The sequence below is a fragment of the Pyrgilauda ruficollis genome, unplaced genomic scaffold (genome assembly GCF_017590135.1).
Source record: "Pyrgilauda ruficollis isolate IOZ18807 unplaced genomic scaffold, ASM1759013v1 scaffold163, whole genome shotgun sequence".
NCBI lineage: Eukaryota > Metazoa > Chordata > Aves > Passeriformes > Passeridae > Pyrgilauda > Pyrgilauda ruficollis.
This window is the reverse complement of record NW_024515098.1, coordinates 250295-267801: the sequence shown is the minus strand read 5'-3', so window position 1 is coordinate 267801 and position 17507 is coordinate 250295. Positions and strand designations below refer to the sequence as shown.

General features: G+C 39.1%; 2 protein-coding genes across 5 annotated transcripts in view; one reads left to right on the top strand and one right to left on the bottom strand.

The window, feature by feature from the left end:
- The window catches only part of GAS2 (growth arrest specific 2), an 86080-nt gene extending 78485 nt beyond the window's left edge, over positions 1 to 7595 (top strand). For all 4 annotated transcript variants that reach the window (XM_041463264.1, XM_041463267.1, XM_041463265.1 and 1 more), the window contains exon 8: positions 5829 to 7595. In XM_041463264.1, the coding sequence (XP_041319198.1) occupies positions 5829 to 6047 (219 nt within the window). In that variant the 3' untranslated portion in view covers positions 6048 to 7595. The remainder of the gene's footprint in view (positions 1 to 5828) is intronic.
- A 3756-nt stretch (positions 7596 to 11351) lies between these two features.
- On the bottom strand, positions 11352 to 16448 carry LOC121351270 (small VCP interacting protein). Its single transcript, XM_041463270.1, has 4 exons — positions 16164 to 16448; positions 15208 to 15258; positions 12905 to 13015; positions 11352 to 12099 (listed from the first exon to the last, which is right to left on the bottom strand). The coding sequence occupies exons 1-4, from the start codon at positions 16224 to 16226 to the stop codon at positions 12085 to 12087; spliced, it is 240 nt and encodes a 79-aa protein (XP_041319204.1). The 5' UTR covers positions 16227 to 16448; the 3' UTR covers positions 11352 to 12084.
- Positions 16449 to 17507: the final 1059 nt, after the last annotated feature.

Sequence of the window (17507 nt, the reverse complement as noted above, 5' to 3'; positions counted from 1 at the left end):
GGGATGACAAGGGAAGATGAGGAGTGCATATTTCCTGGTTTTCAGGTGGAGAAAGACTTATTTTTACATTTTTTTAGAATAATTTAGGTTGGAAGGGACTAATAAATTATCATCTGCCAAAATATATATGAATAGACTGCAAATAGATTACTTCAATATGGATGAATAATTAGTACCTGGAATTGGCTACATAATTTGCACTTTTTCAGATTTGTAGAGGTGAGGTTTAGTTTTAATCCCTTAGATATGCACTCAGGCACATAAATGACTCCTTAAAAGTCTAAAATAAGCTTTATTGCTTTATTAGACTAAAACATTTCTCTAAGAAGACACAAATTCTATGACAAAAGGGAAATGAAAGCCAAGAGAGAGAGTAGTTGGAGGGAAGCTTTCTAGCTTTCCCACTGGAAGCTGATTTTCTTCCATATTCTGTTAGGAATTACTCCCATGATTCCTTGTGTGTAAGGGAGTCCTCTGTGTTTAAGAGCAGTACTGCTTTTTATAATATTTATGCTACAGTGTCTATAAACTTTTAAAAATAGGACTGTATGTAAATAGAACCTGGCTGATGATTAAATCAGGTCATACTTCAGGATTTTGCTATAAATTTTATGAGGAATTCTAGTGATGAAGTTGCATAATCTTTGCTAACGAGATATTTTTAATGTCTACATTTGGCTTTCAAGCAAATAATCAGGAGCCTGTTACACACTCCAGTGTTTTCAGGTCACTGAATTCTCAGAGAAGTAGAAAAACTCCATGTAGCAACAGTTACCTCTAAATTTCTGAAAATTCGCATCTCTGTTTGAATGAATTTAGAAAACTTCTAGTTTTGTATAGTTTTAGTATAAATTACTTCTGTCACCTACTGTGGTGGTGTCCCCTTCTTGGCCAGCCCCCAGTCATCCTGTTTGAATGGACTGTTAGCAAGAACTTTTGCATGTTTTGGTGACTGTCAGGGATGTTGAGCCACTGTCATCAGAGTGTCTGGGAAAGCATACAGCTGGACAGACTTCTCTTCACACTTCTGCACACAGACTTTTCTGCCAGTCTTCCAGAGTCTTTCTCAGGGCTTCACCAAGCTAGACCTGTTTCCACATTAAGTGATAAATGTGAGAATTTTCAGTGGCCACTTTCAAGAAGACCTGGGTAACTGCCAAGCATTGGAACTTCTGGGAATTTTGATTTTTAACTTTGCTGGCCCTGTTTCCTGAAGCAGTAGTGTCTCAAGTCTGCAGATAATACTTTTTCATCTTCCATATAGATATGTGCATCAAATTCCAAGACTTCACCATTTGCCAGCGCCAAACATCACTTCTTCTCACAACTGGGAAGAGAAAGACTACAGTCTCTTATATGGAAGAGATGTCCTACTCCATGAAAATGTCCACATGAGCAGAATTATCCCTGCAGAATAATTTGTCATTACTTGACAATAACATATTCTAGATACAGGCCCAGAGACTCGCTGGGGCAGGTTAAAAGCCTAGATCTGAGTCCCATTCCTGGTCTGAGATTTGTATCCTGCTCTCACTTTGGTTTTTTGACTAAGAATGGTTAGTGAATGCTCAATACTGCTGAGATTTGAGAAAGTAATTTATTTTTCATAGACAGGAGGGTAGATCATCAAAAGTGGTATGGACAAGCTGGAGCAAAATGATTCCTAAATAACATCAGTGGGGGTTGCAGCAGAATCATCAGGTAGAGGTACCATATCTGAGGGTGTCTTGTATGTGGGTGGGTGGGTGTACCTCTCAGTGGAGGCAGCAAAGCCTTCAAGCTTGCTGTGGGCAGCAGTCTGATACAGTAATGCACATAACTCTTCAGAACAGTGGTATTTCCTTAGGGTTGACCTGTGACCTTTCTGCGGATAATGTGAAATGCATTGATGTAGAAGCCCATTTCGTGATGTTGTTCTGAACACCACTCAAAGAAGGATCCTTAAGTCCTAAGATACAAGCACCAAGATACATCTACTGATGACAATAAGTCTAAGAAGTCTAAGTGGCTTATATTCAGCAAAATTTAATTTCTCATTAGCAATCTCATTAATATTTCACTTTTTTGAGTGTGAATTTTTTTTTGCACGGCCACTGGTGTGATGTTCTGCATTATTTTGCCAAACACCTTCAAATTTTATAGTCAATATTCTCTCAGTGTGTAGCCTACACTGTTTCTGAAGATGGTCTAAAGTCATACCAACTAACTCTGTTTGCCTTAGGTCACTGCATTTAGCTTCCAGAGCCCAGCCCAAGTTCCTTTTGAGTCAGCAGGGTTTTTGTGTTGGCTTTTGTAGTACTTGGATCAGATCTATAGTGTGTAATTCCTCCTTCTTCTTCCTCTCACCTTCTGAAATATTCTGTAAGAAAGTTATGATCTGAAGGGTGTCACCATTGAGTCAGTAACAGAAATGAAGGTGACACACTCCATGCATTTTCAGAAGGCATAAAAGCTACTTTATTACAAAACTTCACATTTTTATAAGCAACATCGTTCACCCAGAACCTGATTGGTTCTTAATAACACCTGTCACCCCAGTGGTTAATTAGGAACAACACCTCTTTGTAAATATCTTTCCATAACATCATGTATAACATGTTCCACAAGTTCACAAACACCAGCTGCAGAGACTTAAGATAAGAATTGTTTTCATTCTTTCTCTGAGCTTTCTCACAACTTCCCCAGGACAATGCCTGTAAAAGTTATCTGTTTCTTTTTCTGACTAAACTGTCAGCATCCACAGAAGTGTAACTATATTGGGCCAGATTGGGCCAGATTTTTAGTTCCTATAAAACAGAATAGGAATTTTTCAAGTCAGTTAAACGCTGCTTATTTAGATGAACTTATTGTCTTTACATACACCTAATATCTCTTTAATAAGGCATCAAACTCACCAAACTTAGGGTATGTGAAAACCATAACTGCCTAGACTATATTTTATACTGAAGCCAAAGTCCCGTGCAATGACAGCTCAGTGTCACCTAACTTCTGTTAACTCTTTCCCTTGTTATCTCTGGATACAGCCTTGGTGCCTACCAAAACAGATCTATCATTTCTTCCTCTGTAATGCTATTTTCTGGTCCTCTGGTTTCTTATATCTGTTTGGTTCGCTGTAGATTCAGTGACAGATTCAAGAGAGAAGAGCTTTAGTGACAGCCCTATTTCAGACACAACTGAAATAATGGAATTTATGGCAATCATAAACATATGTTGGATTTTATTTTCAGAAAGGATTTTCTTAGTTTTAGTTGGCTGGAGAGCAGTGTGAAAATACATGTACGCCATGAATGTATTTAAATTGTTACTAATAAACTTTATTATTGCAGAATCCAACTTTTTTCTTCTCAGAGATCTCATGCAATTGAAAAGGTGAATTGGATGGAATATGAAATCTCAAAAGTTTCATCTCCAGCTGAAGTAATTTGGGGAGAAAACTGCTTTTTCAGTTAGAAAGTAGAGCAAGTTGTTGGTGTTTTTTCCCATGCTAAGAAGTCTTTCATACTTCTGTGGAGCTAGAACAATTCTAAAACTAGCAGAATTATTTTGGATTCATGCTGATGTTACTAACATCAAAATATGACTGTAGGAGTAAAATGGTGCATTTGTGACACAGCACATGTCTCTTTAGGATGTCGGAAAACTCTGCCTGTAGAAATCAAGCACTCAATGATTTTTATAATAGTAATAACACAAAAGATAAAGATCAAAGAGGGGAAAGACAAAAGATGTGCATTTAACCTAAGCATCAGGAAATAGTGTGTTTAGAGTGTGTTTGCACAGTAGTCAGCAAGGGAAATTGAACCAAATACACTTCTTGCTAACCTTGCATCTTAATCAAAAGCCCAGCTCCCACCTCTTCTTGGAACGTGAATGCCCCTATGATAACATAGGGAAGCTGAAATTCAGGCACAATCAACCCCTCCCCACCCCATGTTGTATTGCACCAGTTTGGCTTGTTTTAATGTTAAAAGTTTTTGGGGCACTTCTCAAAAGCTTTGTAAGGCATTCAAAGAGAAGAAAGTTGCTAAATAAAATTCCCTAGACTCTCTTAAGGATCTGTCTCCATTTGAACTTCAATTTTCAAACTTGATGCAAAACCCATTTGCTTCTTTCATGATACATTGTCCAGACTAAAGGCATGATTCAGATCTCACATCCTTGTCAGCTCAAATCAAAGTCTTGAAACTAAAATACAAACCTTGAGAGAAAAAGTCTGATTCTGTTCTGACTCCCATGAATCTAGAGCAAAACCTCATTCGTGTACAGGAATTGTAAAACGAAAACTCACACAATCCAGAGCAACAGCGCAGACTCAACAGCTGGGAGATACTCATTGGACTGAGGGTGCTTGAGCACCTCTTCGCGATGGATCAGAAGCAACTTTATTTTTCAGTATCCATAATTGATTGCACATTGTGTTTTACATAAAAACATTTTGGTTTTTATGTAAACACTTCCTTGTGCAGCAGTGTTTTAAATGAAAACTGTCAAATGAGAATCCGTCTGCAGCTGATTATTCTAATGAAGAGTTCTATTCCTTACGAATCTAACCTGATTTTCAAACTTCAGTAAGTTGTACAGCTGGCCATGCTTTCTTCACTCCAGGTGAATCTGTCTCCTTATGTCACAGAATTCAAATAGGTTGAGGTGAGGGGTTTTTTTTTTTTGTTTTTTTTTTTTTTTTTTTAAGTTAATTTTTTGCCTTCTATTATGTGTGATTTTGTTTGATTGAGGATGTTTGCTGTTTTGTTGGCTATGCTGTGTTACAAAAGGTTTACATGCCATCTAAGTCTCAACTGCAAATACTGCCAGCCCTCCAGGGAGTTTTGGACATGTTGATACAGGCATCACTGCCACACATCCAAATTCAAAAACCCAGACTGTGTCAAAGGTCTTATTATGACATATTTTACCAGACCAGTTTTTAATTTCTGGTATTACAGCTAAATGTTGTTTACCATTTCATGAGATACCCTGATCAAAGCATTTTTCAATGTGGTATTCACGTTGGTTATAAAATATCCCAATAAAATAAAGAATGTGCTGCTTTATGATACCTCACCAGTATTTATTTTGCTGTTCTGTATGGAGAAAAAAAAGGGAGAAATTACTAAAATCACCAACTTGGGATCACCAAGGGTAGGCAAGGGAGAAGATACACTGGCACTTGCAGAAAAATTTTATTTGAATTTAGTCAGAAAATTCAGGTGTTTCCAAACCCAGATAAATTACTTCTGATGTACCTCATTGGATTATTTTAATTACAGCATTAAACTATTTTATTAGAATGTATTGTCAACAAGACTTAATTGTTAAAATAAATGGAACTTCATTTTCTTAAATATTTTTTTTCTCTTAAATTTTTCAGAGATAGAGGAAATTGTTTTGGTTGTTTTCCCGTCGCTACTCCTGTAAAGAAAACCAGTTCCAATTCAATATAAAATGGTGTCTTTACTAATATATTTTTAAAAAGTAGTCTTTAAGTATTCATGTTACCTGACATATTTCTACTAAACACATGAAGAACAGAAAGACTCCGTGCTATAGGACTAGAAGAACATGTAGCATTTATTTACATAAAATATGAAAATCTTTAGTTTAAAATACCAGCTCATTTTCTTACAGTTTTTTTTAAAATTTACTTTTAAAATACAAATAAAAACACTCTACTATTTCTTTTCATTTCCTTTCCTTTTATGTACTACCATCACATGTTTTTTGGCTTTCAATTAAAGTAAGCAGGTTTTTACAGCAAAAAAAGTATGATTTCTTTGTGAACGGTTGCCTCTCAAGAGTGTTTTTGTTTTTTCCCGCCTATGTAATTTCAGATGCTGCACAACAAACACGTGATGGTTCGTGTTGGAGGAGGCTGGGAGACTTTTGCAGGTTACTTACTGAAGCACGACCCATGCCGAATGCTTCAGATCTCCCGAGTAGATGGGAAAACATCTCCAATCCAGAGCAAGTCTCCAAACATCAGGGACATGAATCCAGACAATTATCTGGTTGTTTCTGCCCATTACAAAACCAAGAAGGAAATTAAGTGAAATAAGCTTCTCATGTGAGTGGGACTTGGTGTATGTAGGTCCAAATTATTCTCTCAAGTGTAGTGAATTTAGTTAATGCTTTAAAAGGACTTTGGAAAATTTAACACAGACTGGAAATGACACCCCATTTTGAAGATCTTTGAATTTAGAACTATTTATTTCTAGTACTGTATCTTTCATAGCAACTTACCCTTGATAGGCAAATTACTACAATCGGATAATAAACAGACATATCTTTTTAGCCAAATTATTACTCTTTATTATGTGAATGTATACTTAGAGCTACATAAAGGAGTGGATCCTGTTAATGGAAGAAAATACACAATGAAATATATTTGTACCAAAATCTTACTACTTTGAACCCCTGACTGTTAGTCTAGTTGAAATATATATATGCAGGTGGAAAATGGGTATTTGGAGAAATTATTTGGTAATGTCTCTTGAAATGAAATAAAAATTGACTATTTGTATGTTTTGCAATCTTTTCTTAATTAGTAGAATATAATGGCTTATTGCATGCCAAACAACTTCTCAAAGCCATTACTTAAAAGAAAAAGCCCAAGAAACCCCTTGACAGCATTTTACTGTTTAGAGCTGAAGACAACACTGAGTGTTCGATCTGTGTGTAGATCCTTTCTGTTTTTCACCAAGCTGCCCGGTATGGAAGCATGGGGACGTGGGGAGAGTGTCCCTTGCTGTGTCACACAGCAGAGCTGCCTGGTCACACCCGGTGATGTTCTGCAGCCCACAAGGGAAGCACTCATAGTGCACAGCCCTCAACCCAGGGAGGAGCTTCAGAAAATGCAGGTCCCTCTGGAGTGAAAAAACACGGCTCTGTTCTTGGATATGAGCTTTTCCTTCCCCTTCTTTTTAATGTTGTTGGTTATTGTTAAATGTGAAATATTCATTACGCTGTAAATAGAGTGATTCACATTCTCATAAATCATTCACACACCTCTAATATAGCTAAAGGTGTATGTGGGCTTAGTTCATTATTTTGGCTACTTTTCTATGTTTATATTTGGTAATTTATGTGCCTTATAACATCCTAGAAAAATCATTTTATAGGATTGTTTCGCTGACTGTATAAATTTTAAAATGAAATAAAATTTTTAAAATACTCATACATTTTGAATTTCTTATTATTTGTAATCATTCATCTCTACTTTGCTGCTACTGACTGGATGCCTACAATGCACAACACTACTTGCTGCCCTAATAATGAGCTGCACAAAGAAAGGGGCAAACAGATATCACAGAAATACTCATATTTTCTGAAAATAAATTTTTCTTTGCAGGGAAAAAAATTCAAAAGCATCCTGGAAATATTTTTTTTAGTCCTGACTAGCATTTTTCTCTATTTTCTGATGATAGCTTTTTTTTTTTTACATGGCTTATGATCTGCTCCTGTGGTCTTTAACAGAAAAATAAATGTCTATGGTTAGAAAGGATCAAGACCATCTTTCATGTTCCATGCCTTATTAAAATCAGCACGTTGTATCTCACTTCTATGAAAAAGGCCTGCCTCACCATCTAAAAAAACCTGCTGAATACAAACAGTTCACAATTGCTGCGTGCAGCAGACCATGTAGCAGGACATAATTTCAAGACCATGTAGCAGGACATAATTTCAAAGTTACAGCATTTTAATCTTATTTTAAAACACTGTGTAGGAAGATTAAACACCTATTCAGCAATAAATCTTTTGAAAAGCCATAGGAAGTCTCAATTGTCATAGAAGTTGTCATATGTCCTCCTAAGGGAGCAGAAAGCAGACCACAAATAACATAATTTCATAAAAAATGTAGCATAGCTGAAAAAAAATCATGATTTTAATATAAGCACTGAGAGATCTGTTTTCAAATGAAAAGGGAAGGAAAAAAATCACTCATGAAAATGTAAGATGTTTATTTAGAAATAATGGCTAGGTTTTTAAACATAATTAGTTGGATTTCATAGAATCATTGAGGTTGAAAAGACTTCCAAGATCTTCAACCTTTATGTCCATCATCCAAGACTAAGGTTGTGTTGTTATTATGATGTTGATTTTTTAAATATTTGAAGTTGTTTGCATATTAATAAATCAGAGCAGACAATTATAAAAAATGTATTTGTAAGGTTATTTTAATAGTAGACTTCAACAGTCCCAGTAAATCCAAATCAAGATTTTAAACTAAGCATGAATCCCTTTATGTGCTTGGACTGTACCTGTCAAAATACCTTTTTTTTTTTGGGGGGGGGGGGGGGGGGGGTACTCAAATGTCTTTAAAAAAATCACATTAAAACACTTCCTGACTTAAAACTTCAACTTTGCCAGTTCCAGAATGGGAGACTATAGGATTTTATTTTAAGGTACTGGCAGTACCACCTGATGTAAAAAACATCGAGGTGGAACTTACTGCTTTTGACTGCATTGATGTGGGTGTGAATAACAGAGGAGGAAATGAGAGCATCAATAAAACAAACAACCACAGAAATGCAGTAAGCTGGTTAGTCTGGAAGAGGGGGTTGGAGGTAAGTGTTGCTAATCTGATAAATAGTATTTTCATAGTGTATTAGGTCCTGTAGCAATGTAGGAATTGGAAAACTTATTAGGAACCTATGGCTCAATTTATAAAGCTAAAGCTGAGCAGCAGAATCTTGCTCAAATGTGTACAGCCCTTGTTGCTTGTTGCAGTGATAGGGGCAGAACAAATTTAGGTCATTTTCCATGATGCAGTGATTTTAACTATCTTCCTGTGTAAGTTAGCTGGATGTGAATATTGAGGAGGCTGAGTCCTAAAAACTTCAAGCAATAGGAGCTACAATGAAGCCTTTTCTCAAAGACCTCATAGGCCAAATTCCATGGGAGATGCCTGTGAATAAACTGTGCTTAACCTCAAAATGGATAAATTATGTAAAATTATTTACAAAAAACCATTATTATTGTATAATGTCAGATATGACTCATCGTGGTGGAAGCCATTCAAAACTAGTTTGGAAATGTAACTGATACCTATTACTGCTCTTTATAGGAAGTGCATTCTGTCATCTCGCTATTCATACATTACCTGGAGATTTTTTTCTAAGCAGGATTATTTACATCTCTGATTGAGGATAGGGGTTTTTCACAACTTTATTACAAGGAATAATTGCTCCTTCCTTCGCAGTACCACCTTTTTTTCCAACAGCAATTTAGAGAAGATATGGAAAATCTATGGCAGCTAGTTAAAGGATTGTTGGTGGGGATGAGTGAAATGAGAAGGCAATATATGTGTGGGAAGGTACAGCAAGTTTCTTGTAACTGAAGACTCAATCCTGAACTAATTACACATGTTCACTTTAGAAGACGAGCTGTTTGCCACACCACAGAGTTACAGAAGCATTTCCTAGAGATGCTGACAAGGGCTGGGTTCTTTTTGGGCTTACACATTGTACTGCCTCATTGGCAGCAGCCTGAGAGTACCTGATAAGGGAAGGAGGCACAGTGCTGCTTCTTTGCTCTGTCTCTGACTTTCTTAGCCTGTGGTGTGTCAACTAAGGTAAGGTGGAACAGACAGGTGGGATCACACAAATGTTGATGGGGCTGGACAGGCTCTCCCAGACTCCGGAAAAACTGCTGGCACTGCTTATGCCTGATGAGCTGCATCTCAAGTACTTAGTCTTGTCACTGTGCCAAATCCACATGCTGAAGTCATCTGTGTTCCTCAGGGCCCACTGTGATGCTGCCCATCCTTGTGGAGACACAGCTTCTGTGCCTTCCCCAGTTTCAGGACATCTGCTACAAACACTTTCTCTCTAGGATAATCTTTGAATTGTAACGCTGTGGAGTGGCAAATGGTTTCACTTTGTTTCTGCAACAAAGATGGGAGAGTCAGCTTTTCAGTCCAGTTCACCAGCACTGGGCTTGGGCCTGCCAGTTTTTCAAGTACAAGACTGCGCTTTCAGAAGATGAAGGAAAAAAAAAGTTGTACTGATGTAAACAAAATATCAACCATCTAGATAATCTATGTGAAAAGGTGCATTTTAACAGCCTCTGAGGTGAAGTAAACATCCAGGAGTGAGAGAAATAAGGACAAAACTCCTGTTGTGGTTCACATAAAGCTACTGCTGCACTAAGCAATCAGAAAGACAGGGAAGACACCTGTAAGGAGAGAGCAGCTCTCATCTACACGGCTCTCAGCCTTACTGTTTAGTGCTACATGTCAGGTTGCTATCAGCTGTACACTACTGATCTGCAGTAATTTCTGCTTTCACTGTCAACTGAAACAAAAGTTAAACCAACAGTTAGTGGTTTTATTTACTCAAATAATTCCCAGTCAAACCTGGCCATTTGGATAATTGGATACGTATGGTATAGGAACATCTTTTGAAACAGCTTTGTAGGTGATTCTTAATCTGGATTAAGATTCTCTGATGCGGTTCCTTAGCCATAGAATAAATCCAACATTCAAAACTAGGTCTCTTAAGAAGCAAAGACAGCTATAGTTTTTACATAAAGGATGGAGAGAGAGAATGTGATTGCTTTCCCTAGGTTCTTTCAATGGCTTTAAATGCAAGTGTTCATGGCACTAATGCAAGCAGAGGCTTGGATGACAAGAGACATGGTTATTTGCTCCCCTGGCAGTTTCAGGGGAGCATATGACAGAGAATAAAGAAAAATGTTTAAAGTTTTAAATAACCCAAGTGACCAACTAGGTGTAAGTGCTGCTTAAGTGTCTTGTAGGACACCTACTGTGATGCTAGACTGAAATTCTCATTTCAAATTAATGTCTGAGATACCTTTTTGAGATACCATAACTTGAGATACCATAACTCAATGCATTTTCACTAGACTTTAAAAAAATTATTACAAGCAATTGCCAGCAATCAAAGGAAACTGAAGGCAGTCTTCAGCCAAAGATACATGCTTTTTTCAGCCCAAACACCATTATGCTAATATTGAAAGTTCTCCCTTCTCAGCTCAGTTCTGAAGGCTAAGCCAGGAAACTGTGTCAAGACTGCACTCTCAGGACAACACTGGGCAGTACTGAGATGTGAAAGAAAATACATAGTTCAAGGGGTGAAAAAAAAAGCCTCTATATCTTGACTAGGTCAGAAATGCAGCAATTGCAGTACTGGTCCCATGCATAATGTGCATAATGCTCTCTGGGAAAAATAAAACATTTTTGCACTGTAAGTAGTCCACCTAATTAGATAACACAGAAACTTTTGGAAATGAACCGGCAAAGTGATGACACAGTAACTGTTTTCCTGTTTGTTTTTCAAAATCCTGAGAAGGTTAGCATTGCCCTCTTGTGGTAATAAATGAATACAACTAATAAAAAGGATTTTTAATTTCATGTTTAACTTTCAGTATTCATTATAAATACTTACAGACTCAAAAGAAACTCACATGAGAAAACGAGAACAATTATTACACGCATAATAAAACTGCATTCTTGATCTAAGTACACAGACTTTATAAAGGCTTCTATTTTTTCTTTTACTAGTCACAAAATTATTCCATTTGTAAGGACCTGCCATGACTACTTTTCTTTTTTCAAAAAGGCACTAAATTCCTAAGCAGTGCAAGAGTCATTAGGAAACAGAAAAGAAATGCTGTCATCTGCATATTCAAATACATACATATATGAAAAACTTTCTACATGAGGACTTGGTTTAATTGTAGAGCTTGAAATAAGCATCAAAACCACCATGTGGGCACCTGAGCTCGCACAGGTCAGTCATGTGCAGACACAACTGACCAGATGGTATACACATATTGGCTGACTACACATAAGGAGGCCACTTCCAGCTGACAGGAAGTCTTGACAGGGAAGCAATAAAACATGCATGGAAAACAAACAAACAAAATTGGCAAAACCATAGTGTTCAGAATTAGTTCTTAAATTTCTTTGTGAATGTTTCCACATCCATTGTCCCACAATGGCAAAGTACTGCTGAGTCTTCAGAGGTAAACAGCAAAAGCCACATGATGAGTAAGTGCCACTTGGCTGCAGAAACTGACAAGTTACTGGCAGTAAACATTAATCATCTTCTCTTCAGAAGTCATGTGTTATCCAACCTGCCACTAAAGAAACAAACAAAACACACCACAGGTTTGTATGAAGATAAGGAAAAGAAAGGAAAAAATCCCAAAGCAAACAAACACTGTAAGGTTGTTAAACTACAGTAAATTCTCCGTTCACCTTTAAATTCTCAGTTAATCTTTTATTCCAGCAAGTGATGGACATACAGTATCAGTGGCAACTTATACAAACTCCTGCCTCCTGAATCATTTATGGTGATAAGGACAAAAGATGAAGGCTTACAAAACCTGAGTTCAATTATCAGATACACCTATTGTTTTGGAGAGATTGTAATTCTTCATGAACCCTCTGCCTGCCCTTCTGAGGTAAAGTCCACATTAGAATAGCAATAGTACTAATTTTTTGCCAACACTGTATGTTTCTTTCATAATGAGAGACACATAAACCCCAAACCATTGCCCTACTCAGTTCAAATGTTTTCTATAAGCTCTGAAGGAAGAGAGACCATCTCAACTGGCACTGAAAAGGGACACTAAGTACAGGATAACACAGTGATGAGGTCCCCAGTGCTAAGAGACCTGTAAAACTGATGTATCATGTATGTAGAAACTGGGAAGAGGGGGGAAAAAAAAGCTCTCTACCATCACTGCTGTCTTTGCTGTCTTTCTGGCCTAGTGACAAAGTCTCATTAAGAACACTGCATGACAATGACACATGCTTCCATTTCTATTCCATTTCCCTTCCTCTTGCTTTTTTCTCAAGTTATTCAATCTTCTACATGACAAAACAGATTTTCACAGTGAATATATAGATAGTTGAATCACACTGTTTCTTTTTTAAACTTACTCTCAGTCCTCCTTCTCCAGGACGTGAAGCTGCCATTCTTCTTTCTATTTCTTCCTGTTTCTTTTTCTTCTGCTCTACAGAGTAAACATTCTTAATACCACGAGAGGAAGCCTGGGAGAAAACACATTTGAGTAAGACCAGGTTAGCTATTTTTCTGGAGAGAAACCAAACTGCAAGTGTTGGCAACATTATTTTATGAACTGTGGTTTGCATAAAAAGACTGAAGCACTTAGTAATGCTACCGTTACATCAAGGTAGCCCTTTCAGGGTATTTCCTCATTCTGCGAACTCCTGGTCCCATAGGTAAGTGAGGTGTTTTTGTTTCCCTTTGTTATTACATACAGGTAAAGATATTTAATCCTCGGATGAATCTTCCCTTCCCAAAAGACCACAAATTTTTAGTCTCTTTTTTTCAGTGTCAGGGCCTACTTTTACCCTCATGAACAGGGGAGAAAAAGAGCTGTGTTAGTAGTGCTAGCCCAGGCTGTGAAGAAGTTCAACTTTTCAGCTGTGATCTGAGAGCAGTCCACCCTTCAAAATGTCACAGGGCGTGTGGGTAGCAGGAGTACCAAATGAAAAATCTGTTGTGAACTGCCTGCTTCGTATCCTTGTGGAACTGTTTCATGGCAATCTAGACTAGATGGCAGGAGCATCAGAATTACAGTTAACACCATGAAATAGAAAAAAAAAAAAAACAACAAAAAAAAAGAAAATGTTTTAAAAACTGATTCTTATCTAAGTTTAGGTTATAATAATATAGCAGAAGTTATACAAAAGATGCTAAAATCTACCAAGGCAAACCAGCAATGTTCTCACCTGAATTTCAAGGTCCTGACAACAAGCTCAATTCTCAGTGGGGTACCAAGACAAATCTTACCACCAAATAACAACCTACTTAGACCATATGTTCTCTGCCTCTTAGGAAACTGGCGTTCCAAGTGAGTCAGGTACCCAAACTGTCTGCAGCACCCCAAAAGGAAGAACAGCTCATATGATGTCAAGAGGGATAAAGAGCAGCTAAGAAGCATGTACAAGAAACACAAAGCAGAAAAGGAAGGACATCTGATCTACTCTCTTGTCCCCTCACAAGGGTGAAACTAAGTATGGACATCTCCATTACCCAACATTCAGAGGCTAAAATGACCTCAAGTATAGTCCTGAAAAATCTCAGTAGATACTTTTTATCTCTTTATCTTCCAAGAAAACAAAAAGTAACAGAGTGATACTTCCATTTTTCTTTGTCAGCAGAATGGGTCCCACAAAGATTCAAGGACATCCACAACCCTAACTGCTTCATTTCTCCTTCCTCTCAGGAAAGCTTTTTAGCCAGTTAAGAGCTAGCTATTTCCTACAGTTATGCTTAAAAAATCTCTTTGTGACTGAAACCCATTTGTGGTTGAAAACAACATGTGGATTGCTTTTAGTACATAGAATGACATAAAATCAAGTGTTTTAAGGAGTCTCATGCATCACTCAGCTGTTGCTCCAATTATTTACTAAACTCCCTTCAAACCAAGTCAACATGGCTCCCATGCATAATGGCCAATTCCTAATTCAATATGTATATTAAATATATCATATATCATATAACATATATAACAATCCTTTCTCTTCACAGTTCAGCTGTGGTCTTTAAGACACACCTTTCAAAATCTACAGTAAGAATATATGCTATAAGTCTTTCTAGAGGTATGTAAGGAAAAAAAACAGGTTGGCTGTTCTGCTAGAACATTTGTATCCTACCTCTTCTAACTTTAAAGATATACAAGCAGCTAAAGCTTGGCCACCTTAAAAAGACAAAAGACTAATACTACATCTTTGCTGGAATCTGAGCTGATGTTCAACATGTTCAAATTGTTGCCTTGTTGATAAAGGTGCATGCAACCTGCATTTTTCAGAAAAGTGCAAGTGCACTACAACTTGAAATTGCCATTGAAACAATTGTTTGACTACTCTGGTTTGAATACTTCTCCATCTCTTGTTTTCAAGTCTGAGAACAAGATAAAAATAACGCTGAAGTTGCTCTTCCAGTTCTTAGGTTGTTTTATAAACTACTGTAAACTATCTCCCATACAAACAAGCTCAGTTACTTTGTAATGGTCTTAGAGCACCTACCTGTGAAATTCTTAATATATATAAAAAAGGTATAAATGTACAACATTAATAATACCAGGAAAGTACTTAACAACAATTCCCACAACCCAAACATGATACCCAGTGTCACCAGAGAAGCCAAAGCCATTCTTCCCATAAACCAGTTATCTAAAAGTAATTTCAACAAATGACATTTTATCAGACTTTACCTCCATCTGCCTCTTTTCAGCAGCTTCTGCTAGTTGTCTTCTTTTTATTTCCTAGGTAAAATGTTAAAGACAGTGAAATTCTACTTCAACATAGTCTTTGCATTCTTTTTAAAGTCTTAATTTTTAAGTACGACTCAAATCTGTGATACTAACTCCCACAAAATGACACCTTCAAGTCAATTAGCATCATCTTTCCCTGCACTGTCAGCCTGCAAGAACGAAGTGTTTTTAGTGACTAATATGCCACAAGAGCAGCTGCTGACATATATACAGTCAAACCCCACCAGAAATCACTATTCAGCTGTTCTGCACCTTCACTAAAAAAATCCAGACTGGGGTGAAATGGCATGCAGTGTATGAAACATCCTTTCAAAGTCTGGAAAGGGGAATGCTTGCTCTCCCAGGCAAAACGGGCTTCTTTCCTTCTCCCCTATGAAATCCTCAGATGAGGGGTACAAACCACAGAGATGGGCTCTTACTCACCTAGGAAAAATGTCATGCAGTGGAGGCTAGTTAGAAGCGAGCATCACTATTCACAGGGAAAAAAAGCACAGCTTTTCTTTCTATTTCTTGTAAAAATGGGGGTCATGCTGGCCACAATTATGCACCAACCCGTCTCACGCGAAACCCCCGGTCCCCACACAACCACAGTGCCCCCGCGGATCCGTGCGGCACAGCAGCAGCAGGCTCTGGGGCGCCAGGCCCCAAGTGTGGGGTGCCCCGGGTGGCCTCGGCCCAAGAGCTCCCCCCAGCCCGGGCCGGGGGCCGAAGGACGGACTCCCTGTCCCCGGCACCGCCGCTGCCTCCCGGGGCGCTGCAAGCGCCCCGCGGCCTGGCCTCCATGTTGAGCAAGGAAGGTCACCGCCCCCCGCGCTCGCCCTCATCGCGGCGACGCCAGGCGTCACTGTAAACAACGGGGCAAGGAGGGCGCAGCGCCGCCGCCGTCCCACACTCACCGGGTCGGGCGTCTCCACCACGTCCTTGACGGCGCCTCCCATGCAGGGCAGGCACTGCCCCATGGCGCTCCCGACCACCCGCAAGCCCCGCGGAGGAAGCGCCGGCAGTGCCCGCACCGGCCTGCGACCGTCGGGGGCGGGCGGGGCCGGGGCGGAGGCTGGAACGGGGACGCGCGAGTGCCGCCGGTAGTGGATTCAATGGAAGGTGTTCTGTGACGGCACAGGGAGAATAGTGCGATTGGTTTCCCGGCCGGTGCCGGCTCAGGGCCCGCTGGCGGCGTGCTCCGCCGGCATTTCCGGTGCCGCGCCCCGCCCGGCGCGGCCGGAGCTCCGCTGCTGAGGCCGGCGCAGATCTGTCTCGGCTCGGCTGATTGAAGGTGTCGCTTGCTGGCTCTTCTGCTGTTTCTTCCAATTTTTCTTAAGAGAAAAGGAAGAAACCTTCTTTTCCAGTTATTTGTAGTAGATTCCAGCATTACCGTATTCAACAACATTTCCTGCATTTTTGTGTTGGTGCATACATCAATCCCCAAGGATTATGTGAGGAGTATAAAATGTATTCTTAATAAACGATCATGCAACATCTGCCAAGCTTCTTGTCTACGTCGGTAATTTTGGACAAGGTTTATCTTTTTTGTTCTTGCCCTAGCATTTATTTCATGAGCTTGTGATGTCATACATTGTTGTGAAGTACAAATTTACGTTTTTGTGTTTGTTCCATCCATCTGTAATCAGGCATAGAATCATGTGACGGTAGAATCATAGAGTGGGATAGGTTGGAAGGGATCTTAATGACCCCTGTCTTGGTTTGAAAAGGCAGGTGTCCACTAAGGAAGGCAGGAGCCTCCCTTGAAATGGAAAATGCAAACTCCCTCCAAATTATTATAATTTTAAAATTAAGGGGCTCTCAGGCAAAGATGTGGGAGTAGGAATAACAGTTCTTTATTAGGAAAAAATAGAAAAAAAATGCAGAAATACAAAACAACACTGACAGTGTCAGAATAAGACCTGACCCCCTGTGGGTCAGGGTGGTGGCACAGTCCCATCCCATGGGGGCTCAGCCCTCCTGCAGTGCCAGCTGTGCTTCTGCTGGAGCAGGGATCCTGCACAAGGCTGGAGTTTTCCTCTGAAGCTCCAGGGCTGCTGGAGATGGGCCTGCTCTTCCTCTGGGAATGCAGTGGAAAAGAAAGCTGCTTCTCTGGGAATCTAGTGGGAAAAGGTTGCCTGTAGTTGTCTAAATCTCAGATCATATCCAGGTAGGAATGCTTGGTTGCTCTTCCTGGGCAGCGCATCTCCCAATGGGATGATGTAATTGTATCAGTCATGCGGTGAGAGACTCCATGACCC

Bases quoted from the DNA above. Each gene is read 5' to 3' on its own strand.
- LOC121351270 (XM_041463270.1), bottom strand. From the start codon at position 16,226: ATGGGGCAGTGCCTGCCCTGCATGGGAGGCGCCGTCAAGGACGTGGTG. The intron at 15,259-16,163 runs GTGAGTGTGGGA...CATTTTACCTAG, and splicing joins TGGTGGAGACGCCCGACCCG to GAAATAAAAAGAAGACAACT. The intron at 13,016-15,207 runs GTAAAGTCTGAT...GTTTTCTCCCAG, and splicing joins CTGAAAAGAGGCAGATGGAG to GCTTCCTCTCGTGGTATTAA.